This window comes from Leopardus geoffroyi, chromosome C1, assembly GCF_018350155.1.
Source record: "Leopardus geoffroyi isolate Oge1 chromosome C1, O.geoffroyi_Oge1_pat1.0, whole genome shotgun sequence".
In the NCBI taxonomy this organism is placed as follows: domain Eukaryota; kingdom Metazoa; phylum Chordata; class Mammalia; order Carnivora; family Felidae; genus Leopardus; species Leopardus geoffroyi.
In genome coordinates, this window is record NC_059328.1 from 97,067,547 (window position 1) to 97,080,053 (window position 12,507).

Genomic DNA, 12,507 nt, shown 5'->3' on the forward strand with positions numbered 1-12,507 from the left:
CATCCCCATGTTCATATGACTCTGGGTTTCTTCCATTTGTATTCAACACTCATTCACTCACTTTTTTCCAAAACCAGGGATTAAGTGCCTACGATCTACTTAACACACAGTAGGTGATGGGAATACAGAGATAAACAGGGTCCATAGGCTGTGCAACCAAAAATGATAATTAAACCGACATGGAAAATAAATAAGCACAAACCAGCCTCACACGGATCTGAAGAAGGAAACAATCAATTTTACCACCGTGGGTAGTAGGAAGTGTCAGATACTGCTTCAGATAGGAGGTTAAGCCTGAAACCAGTCTTCAAAGATGAAGAGGTGTTCATGAGGCAGATGAAAAGGGAAAGGAAGCAGGAGCAACCTTTGCACATTGACCTTGCATGGCCTGGGTCCTGCCAGTGGCCCGGTTTGGCTGGGTGCAGCTGGCACGGGAGAGCAGAGGGGAGCAGGAACAGGTTGGGGAGGACGGAGTCGGCCGTTCCGAGGGAGCTGGAGTCCATCATAGAAACGATAGAGAGCCACGGAATAGTTTCACTGCCGGGATGATCATCGTGGACTTGTGTTTCAAAGAGATCTTCCTGGCAGGAGTATGAGGGGTGGTGAATCAGAGCGTGCGCAGCCTGTGGAGGAAACCAGGGTACACGCGGTCAGAGGAACCCAGCCGAGAGGGGTGCGCAGAGAGAGTGCATAAGGCAGAAGTTCATTCTTGTGCTGATTTACTTAAAACGATAAATCTTTTCCACAGTAAAATTGCGGATTAAGTAGGTTTAATTTTTTTAATTTGTTTTTAAGAAGCAGATCTAAATCTACCTTAGAAATGATGTACACAGGTGGAAATACCATATATAATTGACTTCATAATAATTTAACCAACTGTGAGTCTTTCTCCTGAATAGGCCCAGGCCGTATTTAGAAAGATGAAAACCAGATGTAAGCACAGCACAGCAAAGCAATAATTTAAATTAGCATAACTATGGACAATCCTTTTCTTCTGACTTCCCATTCCTAGCCTGATACATTCTTAGTATTGATATGAACTACTCAGTCCCTTTGGGCCTTCCATATAAAGTAACTGAGTTGGGCTCAAGAGTTTAATCTCTAAAGGTCTGTAATTCTGATAGAAATTCTTTCTCAAAAGAGACTGCTTCTAAGGAACATTATCAAGATTTACCCCATGCGGTATCTCTGTTTTTATATAGTTCCCCGACATATTTCTAGAAAACACTTCTTACTTTGTGAATAACACGAATATTTTCTTGGCAATCAAATTGTTTTAGTCATGAAGTAGATTTCCCTGACTTAATATTCTGGTGAATGGGACCTACCCTTTGGGGGCAGAATAGTGTGGGTTAAGAGCCTGGACCCTAGAAATCAAGCGACTAGAGATCTCAGCTGTGCCATGTACTTGCTGACACTGGGCCACGTACCTAGGCCTCAGTTTTCCCAGCCAGAAAATGGGGCTGATAATAGGTATTAGCAGTCATTTTCTTTTAAAATAGTATCATTTTGCACCATTAGGCTAAGTGAATATGGGATGCTTTTCTGAAACAACGGTATTAGTTCAGGAGTAGAATTAAGGCATTTTATGGGCTCTCTTTTCCTAGGATTTGCCCAGATGTTAATGTACATAATTTGCACCTCTCAAACATCAAACTTAAATTGGATGATGCTGAATTTAATATCATAACATTGGTTTGGAAGGCATTAGGACTTAATGGCAGAGTAAAGCTGAGTACATAGAAGGTAGCGGTAAATGTTCCCGAGCTATCTCGATGCACAGTTTTCTTTAGAGCTGGAAAAAAAATACTTACGGTTGATTTTTTTTTTTTTTTTTGCAATAGTGGTATGCTCTTGTGTAAGTTTTCACATACCAGAAAGTTCTGAGGTTACAGTTTATTGAACTCTATCATAGTATCCTACTACATAAGTGCATTGTTTTATTTTAACCTTTTAAAAATAAATGCAAATATTTCATTTTCTTTATTTTTATATTTTCTGGTTTTCCTTAGCACCAAACACCAAAGACTTGGATGTTTTTCTTCGGAAGCAGGAGTCGGGGTTTGGCTTCCGGGTACTGGGAGGCGAGGGGCTGGATCAGTCTGTAAGTTCAGATATTTTGGAATTTGGCCGTTCCTATGAATCTTTAAGTAGCTGTTTGGAAGAGTATAGTGTTTACTTTATTTGACTTTTTAAGATAAGATTTTGTTTTCTCTAACCGTGTCATTGACGTGAGGAGGAACTGCATTTTTCTGAGTGTCATGGTTTCTCCGGGACCTTGGTGTGGCTGAGGCAAGAACTGAATATGTCAGCTGGAAAGTGGGCAGTAATTAATTTCTGTATTTCACTATGTGCTGCAGTTCATTATTTTCAATTTTTATTTCCCCCTGCCTCTGTTAAACAAAAGTTAAGACCTTTGCCTTCTCTAAGAAACCTATAATCTTGCATCCTGTTTGCCACAATCAGTCTGTCCTTTGAATGAATGCTCTGTAAACAGTTGGCCTGAGGCTGCGTACATCATGTCACCTACCCTCATTAGTGGGTTGACATTTTCAAGCTCAGTACCTTGCATACCATTCCATCCGCTCTACCTATAACACTAGGGAAAAATAAAATAAATCGTGTTTCTGTCCAGAAAGCAGAAGGGTTATGTTTATAAAGCCTTTAAAACCTAGAACTTTAGACACGATTCTCACCTCAGGTTTAGAGAACAAATGTAGTGGGTTCTGTTTTTTTAAGTTTGGCCCTTAGTTTGAATGACAAAGAAGTAATGTGCTTTGTGGAGTTTGAGAACAGATTTGTGTTTTTTCTGTATAATGTAAGAAAGACATTCTTACTGTGCTTGGAAGTTAGGTGAGGAACAATAATCTTTTAAAATGACATGCTTCTTTCCATTTCTGGATAGAACATTTGATTTATGTATTATAAATGTGTTCTAATTAGTCATATTGGTTATAGTTAATCACCAGAGACAAAGCTTAAGGCAGGTCGACCTATATAGGGCAGATATACCTTGATTGTTCTTGGTGGAAGATGTGATTTGATTTTAATGGTTCCTATTTTGTTAATACCCATAGAGTTGATTAAGATATTTTAAGAATTTGTCTCAAACAACTTGGGACAAATCCTTTTCTTAAATGTCAGGTGTTAACAGCTCTGAAACTAGCCTAATAATTCAGGATTTTAATTGCCAGCAAGCAAAATGAGCCAAATCTGTTTACCTAGATGTAAGTAGACCTCAGACCACTCTGTTCCCTAAGATATTTACTGCTTTGAGACTTAGGAATAAGAAATGTTTCTCTGCTGTATATACTGAATTTGTATTGATCACCATATGTGATGGGAATATCTTAAGAATGATCCCAGTTGCTGTGAACAGCGTGTAGAAAATCTTAGCTGATGGCATTCAATATCCTTTTTTTTTTTTTTACTTTTTAGGAGCTACTCTGCACGAGTGCATTTTCTGAGTTTAATGTATTTGTTTTGTTGTATTGATGGAACTGATAGTGGTACTTTTTAAGTTATTAAACAGCTTTGCATTTTCTATCTTGTTTTTATTCAACCCCAAAGATCGAGAAGAGATCATGTAGTGTGGTTATCAGAAGTGCCATTTTGTAGAATGGTCACTTTTTTTTTTTTTTTTTTTCAACGCTTATTTATTTTTGGGACAGAGAGAGACAGAGCATGAACGGGGGAGGGGCAGAGAGAGAGGGAGACACAGAATCGGAAACAGGCTCCAGGCTCTGAGCCATCAGCCCAGAGCCTGACGCGGGGCTCGAACTCACGGACCGCGAGATCGTGACCTGGCTGAAGTCGGACGCTTAACCGACTGCGCCACCCAGGCGCCCCTAGAATGGTCACTTTCTAAGATAACCCCCTTCTATAAATGTTCATAGTTGAACTGCAAAAATATGTTGGTTTGCATAGTACTGAGTCAGGAAGTCCTTAACATAGCTATTGAGGATCATAGTAGCTCTTAGTTGACTGTAGAGACCAACCTACACTTGGTTATCTTATCAGATATACATTGGGGCCATCATTCCTCTGGGCGCAGCTGAGAAAGATGGCCGGCTCCGTGCAGCTGATGAACTGATGTGCATCGATGGGATTCCTGTTAAAGGGAAGTCACACAAACAAGTCTTAGACCTCATGACGACGGCTGCTCGAAATGGCCACGTGCTATTAACCGTCAGAAGAAAGATCTTCTATGGTGGTATGTGAACCTGTTCCTGCTCTGATAGGTTCAAAAAGAAACAAAGAGACTTAGCCCATTTTCTATGTAGTTTTGCAGGTTCCTTTATTAGGTTTAATACTGTCTGAGATAATCCATTTAGTACGATCCAGGGCCTCATTGTGGAAGGCCATGTAAGGTCAAAAGGATCCAGAAAGACTATTATCAAAAAACAAATAACTTTTGGGCCTCCATATTGAGATTATGTTAATGTGTTGGCAGATTTTGTCAACGTGGTATTGTAGATGGGAGCACCAGGTTAAATCTGTTCTCTTAGATACAGTGTTTTAGTCATACCAAGATATCCCGTTAGCTGAATGTCAAAAGATTTTGGATCCTGATGAATTCCTAAATATTCAGAGGATAGAATGCTTCTACTTGAGAAGTTATAATATAATGTAATTTAACATTAAAAAACATTTATTGAGTTGCTTACTGTATCTCAGACCTATGGATTCTTTTAATTAGTCTTTATAACACTGTGATGTAAATACTGTCATTATTCAGTTTTAGAATTACCCACAGAAAGGTTGGGAGACACATAGCTGGTGAACAGTAGGGCCAGGATTAAGACAGGAGTTTAATTATAGAGTCTGGGGTCTAAACCATGATACGAGGCTCTAAGTGCATTTTTCTCATCAATAGCTTTGTGAATATCACATCAGAATTTTGAGAAGTGAATTCTTGCCACTTTTTAAAATTTTAAAAAGACTACCCGGTAGCATAAGAATGTAAGCCTCGTAGAGGTAGGGATATTTATCCATTTAGTTAACTGCTGTATCCCCAGCACATAAAAGAGTGCCTTCCCGGCAGAGTAGACATCAGTGAATGATTGTTGACCTGATGAATATTTGCTTTACTCTTAAAAAATGAGGCACTGTGTTTTGGATTGCAACATCCAAGGTAAAGGCCTGTTTTCATAAACATCGGACATTTAGAGAGGCATACAGGTTTTCATGCAGTGTTGCAGTGATGGCTGGAGTCAGAACATAACCACATGTAGTAAAAAATGTGATGTTGTACGAGAGGTTGGCTCTATGCTGGGAAGCCTCATGAAGACGTTTTATAGTGGTTTGATATTACTGGAGGCGTTTAGCTAATTCATTGTAACCATACATTATGCAACAAAAACAAAAACAAACCAAAAGCCCTTTTATGTTTCATTAATGATTGGACGTTCGTGGCACTTTGCTGAAATTCTAAAACGTCATCTCTGAATCGTGTAGATTTTGAGGCAGAAGAGCCCTTATAAATGGATATTCCTTAATGGCAGTGTCTCGTGATGGTTAATGATGGTTTGTATCAAATTGTGGCACAAAATTTGCCCTTTTTTTAATCAGGACTAAGTTATGTCATTCTTTCTTGAATTCTGATGACGTAATTGGGTAGGAGAGAAAGGTATACGTTAATTCTCCATTTGCTGGGGATTCGTATGACCTGTTCTCTGCCTTGGAGAATTGGCTGTTCGTGCGGACAGCCTGTTATCTGCTGGATGGGGGAGGAGTAGGGCTGCTGATGGTTAGCGCATCTGATCTCATCCATCAGGAAACTGAAGTTGAAGACACATTGCATAAGACAAATCCTATGTTGACAGCTCACTTCTCAGCTGATAACGGGGGGCACCTCTGTCCTGATGCACTGGCCTTCCCAACATCACAAGTGGTAGTCACAGCACAAAGTCATATTTACAGTTGATTTTATTTAAAAAAGAAATTTTTTTTAACGTTTATTTATTTTTGAGACAGAGAATGAATGGGGGAGGGTCAGAGAGAGAGGGAGACACAGAATCTGAAACAGGCTCCAGGCTCTGAGCGGTCAGCACAGAGCCCGACGTGGGGCTCGAACTCACGGACCGCGAGATCATGGCCTGAGCTGAAGTCGGGCGCTTAACCGACTGAGCCTCCCAGGCGCCCCTACAGTTGATTTTAAAAAGAAGTTTACTGTGTCAGTTTTCATTACCAACTTTTGTTAAAATTACTGGTCAAAATCTTGCTGGAATGAAAACAGTTTCAAGAAGAATTGGTTTACCAGGAACTTTGATGAAAGCTTTGAAAAGCTTCCTTTGAAATGAGAAAACATATAATTCTTCCGGGTACACACTTTAAAAGTGTTTAAGATGTCAGACAGACTCAATCTGAGTCTCATCTAAGATGGCCAGAGCTCACATGGGGAGGTTGCTTTTCTATCCTAGATGCTAGCACAAAAACACTTAAGTTAACAAAAATTATGATGTTCTAGAAATACTTGGTCATGTTTATTATAGAGAAACAACCTGAGGATGACAGCTCTCAAGCCTTCCTTTCAACCCAGAATGGCTCTCCCCGCCTGAACCGAGCAGAGGTCCCAGCCAGGCCTGCTCCACAGGAGGCCTACGATGTAGTCTTGCACCGAAAAGAAAATGAAGGATTTGGCTTCGTCATCCTCACCTCCAAAAACAAACCCCCTCCAGGAGGTAAGGGCTGCTATCTCCGATTGTCCCTCCCTGCATTTGCCATGTTCTGAGTCTCCCTGTGGGCTTTGTGAAACTAATTAGGAATCATGTATGAATTGCCTTAGAGACTTACCTTTTTTTTTTTTTTTTTTTTTTTTTTAATTTTTTTTTTTTTTTTTCAACGTTTATTTATTTTTGGGACAGAGAGAGACAGAGCATGAACGGGAGAGGGGCAGAGAGAGAGGGAGACACACAATCAGAAACAGGCTCCAGGCTCTGAGCCATCAGCCCAGAGCCTGACGCGGGGCTCGAACTCACGGACCGCGAGATCGTGACCTGGCTGAAGTCGGACGCTTAACCGACTGCGCCACCCAGGCGCCCCGAGACTTACCTTTTTAAGAACGATGAATATTTTATTTTCAACACCGGCTAGTCCGAACCAAACTTCCAGGCTGCAGGTGAATCTGTCATCTCAGATTCCATAAAATAAGTCTTAGCAGCACACTTTGCGCCAAGATTATATTGTGGCAGTATATTAGGGGCGTGCCCTAGTAGATTCAGTGAAAGGACAATGCTGAGTTTTTTAAAATAAGGAGGCGTAGGGTTTTTTTAAATTGGGAGAAACTGTGTTTGCAGAAGTGAATTAAATGCTAGAAGCAGTTGAGAAGAAGCAAAATAGATTAATAGAAGAATCTTGACCCAAATATGTCTTAAATGGTCCTTTTGTATTATTTAATAACAATGGCCATATTCCAGCTATAAAGGAACCTTCTTGAGTGACAAGAGGCATGCTTATCTTTTATATATGCTTCACTGAAAAGTAAAAATTTTGTCAGAACTTTAAAAATTAATCTAAATATCCTGAACCCAGTTTAACAGAATATTGTCATCTGGGAAGGGTGCATGTATATACTAATTCCTTCAACAAAGAAGGAATTACCTCTAATATGTTCAGGGTTGTTAAGATTCAGCATATTAAATGTTGTTTCTAAGAAATAATCATCTTTAAATACAATTAGAAGATCCAAATGAATATAAGATGAGAACCAGACACTTGAGATTTTTTTCTGTCAGACTTGTCTCGGTAACTATTTTTCCAAGTCAAATGATAAAAATCTTTGAGCACAGGAAAATGTGCTCCTCTCTCTGCCAGTGGATTTGAGTATATCTTGAGTAGTGAGATCCTCTTAGACTAGACGGCCACTAAAATCGTTGAAAAAGAAGGAAACCCTTTCAGCAGTGTTGTGGGCCAAACCAATTTGCAAAAATCTTGCTAAAATTAATGCAAGTGTGTAAAGGAAGAAGATTTTGTGGCATGGATGAGTTATTACTATAGTATCAGGTCACTGCTCACTGATACTAGTTTCCATTTTCCACAAGCAGTTGCCATGGTAACACTCGGAACTGTCACTGATGCTCTGAGGATGATTATGTGGCCTGTGTTAGAAAAATGAAAGAAAGCAGGTTTGGGGGGATTTTATGTTGCATCACTGGAAACCAGTATTTCCCAAACCAAATAACCATTTCAGAGAACCATATTCTTATTCTAATGCCATACAATGATCCCATGCATTCAGATGAACAAAAATAGTGCAAGATTGCTGCTCGGTGTCATAGCTGCTAACTGCTTTTTCTACCGAACATACTCCTTTTCTAGGACTGCAGAAATTAGGGGAAGGGGCGGAGGCTAGTGTCCACCATGAAACAAAGCGATACAGAAGAAATCAGTAAAATAGGTCGCATTCCTTAAATATGTTTAACATTTTTATTTAGTTTGTATTTAAAATTTATATTGCATTTTAATGTACATTAAGTAATTCTTTTTATTTGTGTGTATCTGTTTACATTTAAAATTTTCAAATATTTTTACATCTATTCATTTTAGTTGTTTCTTAGTATCTTGATGGTTTTGTGTCTCACAGAGGGAGATATCTGTGTAAGATACGGTCGGTAAGTGTTGGGCTCTGTAATCAGGCAAACTTGGATTCAGATTCTGCTGTGTCTTTTAATAGCTGTCTGATCTTGGGCAAATTACTTACCCTCCAAGAGCTCCAATTTCCTCTGTTACGATGAGGATGACGGTAACACTTCTCGTCTCGTGGGGGTTTGAGGATCAAAGGAGGTAATGCGTGCGAGGCCCTTATCCCGGACCGTCAAGAAATGTTAGCTGCTGTTGCTTGTTGTAGCTTCTGCTGCTGTTGTCACTGTCGTGTTATTCATAAAGTTGTTAGTCTACTGTCTCTTGATTTTTTTTTTTTTTTAAGAAATTTTAAAAAGTTTATCAATACTTGAGTAATGAGATGGGAAAGAAAGCCCAATTAAAATGTAAGATTGAGGCAGCAGCTCATGTAGGAAATGAGTGTTTGCAGCTCATTAATTATCAACCTGAATGGTAAATTAGGCTTCGGGTGTCCAGGAACTTTATGTAAAGTACTTGAGATGTTCAGTCATTGGCACAAAACCCGAATTGGTAATTTTATTGAAATGCTAGTTAATAATCTCACAGAATGCTGAGCCCTGCAAGCATTCTTCCTGGACTCGCGTTCATCTCTTATAGATGGAAGGGGAGCCTGGGGGGAGGCTTGGGTGAGGAGCTTTCACTCACAAAGACTGAGCAGTGGCTGCAGACTGCATCACAGAGAAAAAGGTGTGTTGAGACCAGAGTTAGCACAGGTGAAAAGGCAGGAAACCTGTCAGAACGGATCATTCTTTATAGACCTTGTCTTGGTATAGATTGGTATTCTGTTCAGGAAAGATTATTTCTTCCTTCTGATTAAATGTGTTTTCTGGTGACATTTATCACAAGTAGAGTTCCCGGTAGCATTTCTGACACCAGTTATGAAATTCTGAGATTCTCTGCCGATGACTTTTTCGAAGATCAGAGATCTGGGTCTGGCACCCTTGCTGCCCTGGACCCAGCTTGTGTAAATGCTAAATGAATGGAGCACCAAGAAAAGACATCTATTTAAGATGAAAAGGACTTGGCTAGTTTCTGCTTCGCCAGTAGTTCACAGGTTTTAGTGTTTGTCTTTCTTATCGTATACTTTTCAGTTCCGGTCGCAAAGGATTCTTTGAGAGGGGGCATTTCCAGCTACTGTCCTTTCTTTTCCTGAAAGGAGTGTTTTAAGAGCACCCAAGTGATCTCCACAGCTGGACAAGGCAGTTCGGGAGTCAGATTTAGGCCAAAGATGAATGAAGATGATTAAATTGGTCTTATGGCAAATGCCTATGGACTTTGTATACCAACAAAAGCAGGGCAGGACTCAAGATGTGTACTCTGCGGGGTTACCTTGAAAATTTCCCAGTCCATTCAGAGAGTGTTCAGAAGTGACCTATCAGTCTCTTTGCTATTTTTAACTGTTTTGATAGTACTGCTGTAAATGCCAAGACTAGAACAATCCGACCGATCTTACCTTCCCTCATCCAGATAACTAACCCTTCAGGAAATTCTGTACCAAGATTTTTCAATTCCCTTTGAGCACATTGCTCACATGGTGAGAAAGGAGTCACTGAGACTTCAGAGATTCATTCCGTTGGGTGTTTTGCCAAGGACTGAACGATTTTCTTCTCGGGGCATCTGGAATGAACAGTGTGTACAAGTAGATCTTTTCTAGGGAGGAGGATAACTAAGGTATTGAGTTAGAAGGTCACCACAGGGCCACTGTCTGGTTCACCGGGCATTTCTGAAGTGCCACCTGTGTCTCAGTGAATCGCTCACACGGCCTGGCACAGGACGTGGGCACAGGACGTGGCCCACACTGCCCTGGCACTTTTCTCGTTACTTTGTTTTAAGGCAAATGGTGTAAGTGCTTGATAATAATTCAGAGCTGAAAGGCGGTTGCTTCCAACATTGCCTTCCTCTGTTTTGGGATAAAATCTCTCCCTGTGTATAATCCTAGAAGAGCTGAGGAGTGAACGGCACTGTCCGTGGGGACAGAAATCATGGCTAAGAATAACTTCTAGTTCAAATGAACGGCTCTTAAAATGTCCCTAACATACACCTACCCATGACTCAAATACTGGTAAGGAGCCCATTTTACTTGGACTCAGAGTGCCATTTTAAATATTAATTCTCCTTCTTCATAATAGTCCGTAGTCAGCAGGAGGCAAATGGCCAACAGATTTACTGACCCCAGTGAGGAAATTCTCAAGGAACATGGAAGGAACATCTGTCTCTTAATACAAATGCCTCTTATTAAGAGGGGCGAAAGATATTTTGACAAGATTTCCTGAACGTCTGAGAACTTGTTTTAAGCCCTAATAACAGCAAAGTGTCTTAACCATCTAGGAAAGCCTTCAGCATCATGAGCTAATAGAACTGCACGGCATGTCTTTGCAAATGTCTTAGACTCTACTTTGTACACTGAGGGTAGGATTTTATCCATGAACCAAATAATCTTAATGTTAAACATTTCATGTTACGATTCCCCTCAGCTTTCCTAATTAAAAAAAAAAAAAAAATTTAAAGGTATAAACAAAAGAAACTAATTTTGCTATAGAACTAGGTAGGATTCATTTTAACAGGCAGTCATTTCACTGTGCCTGGATTTCTGAGCAGTAACTTCGGAGTCCTAAACTTGAATTTGAACTGCATTTATTGACACGGTTCCCTGTGGGAGTAAATGCCCCTTCCACAGAATCAAAGATGGTCTCACCGTGGCCGTTTCTGAGATGGCCTGAATGTGGCCAACACGAAGCAAGGAACGTCAGGTTCACGAGATAGTATCAGTGAGGTCAGTAGCCTTTACACAGGATTATCAGGATGGCAATATGAAAATTGGAGAAAGGCTTATGGTAAGTGGAAAATAGCCTAGAGGTCTATACGCTCGGACTGCAGCTATGTAAGAGTATCTGTGCGTGGGCACCAGAGGTGGAAGCTGATATGGAAGTAATTGCGGGTTCATAGGATGATCATGTGATACCTTTTTGCTCTACTTTTAAAGAATGTTGTTGGTTTTTGAGTTTTTTTAACGTTTCTTTATTTTTGAGAGAGAGAGAGAGAGAGAGAGAGAGCACGAGTGGAGGAGGGGCAGAGAGAGAGGGAGACACAGAATCTGAAACAGACTCCAGGCTCTGAGCCGTCAGCACAGAGCCAGATGTGGGGCTCGAACCCACAGACCGTGAGATCATGACCTGAGCCGAAGTCGGGTGCTTCACCGACCGAGCCACCCAGGCAACCCCTTAAAGAATGTTTTTGATGTTATTATGTTGACTTTTTAAATGATGGTGATAAATCCAACACTAAACTAATTGAAAAACCTGGGCATTTTTTCCCATAGTAATTCCTCATAAAATTGGCCGAGTCATAGAAGGAAGTCCAGCCGATCGCTGTGGAAAACTGAAAATTGGAGATCACATCTCTGCGGTGAACGGGCAGTCCATTGTTGAACTGTCCCATGATAGCATCGTTCAGCTGATCAAAGATGCTGGTGTCACCGTCACACTAACCGTCATTGCTGAGGAGGGTAAGGAACCGGTAAATTTGCTTCCGGCAAACTCTCTGAGCAGCACAGAGCCTGCTGAAGGCAGTGGCTTCTTCGAGCATTGCCAGACTCACTGCAGTGATAGAACCATTTATATACCCCGGAGTCTCCTATTTTGCCTCTTCCATTTAATGAATTTAAAAGACAGTTTATTAAAAAGTTGTCAGTAGCTCAGGAAAAATAACCCAGCTAGCTAGTGAGCGGTGGCCGTCTATTTGTGTGCCAGAGAAGCAAGCACCCAGAAGTGAAAGAGATCGGGAATACTTTTCAGATCTCATTTTCTGAAAATGATGTCTTAAGTTTCTGCTTGCTTGAGCGAGAGGAAATCCTCTAAAGATTCAAAGAAAGTCGCTGTTGCTATC

The 12,507-nt window shown here is 40.6% G+C and overlaps 1 protein-coding gene across 3 annotated transcripts in view; it reads left to right on the forward strand.

Annotated features, from left to right (window-relative positions):
- The window catches only part of MAGI3 (membrane associated guanylate kinase, WW and PDZ domain containing 3), a 248,229-nt gene that overhangs the window by 215,236 nt on the left and 20,486 nt on the right, over window positions 1-12,507 (forward strand). For 2 of the 3 annotated variants that reach the window (XM_045478688.1, XM_045478690.1), the window contains exons 13-16: window positions 2,013-2,104; window positions 4,021-4,213; window positions 6,495-6,683; window positions 11,942-12,127. In XM_045478688.1, coding sequence (XP_045334644.1) covers window positions 2,013-2,104; window positions 4,021-4,213; window positions 6,495-6,683; window positions 11,942-12,127 — 660 coding nt within the window. The remainder of the gene's footprint in view (window positions 1-2,012; window positions 2,105-4,020; window positions 4,214-6,494; window positions 6,684-11,941; window positions 12,128-12,507) is intronic. The other variant, XM_045478689.1, reaches the window with a different exon arrangement.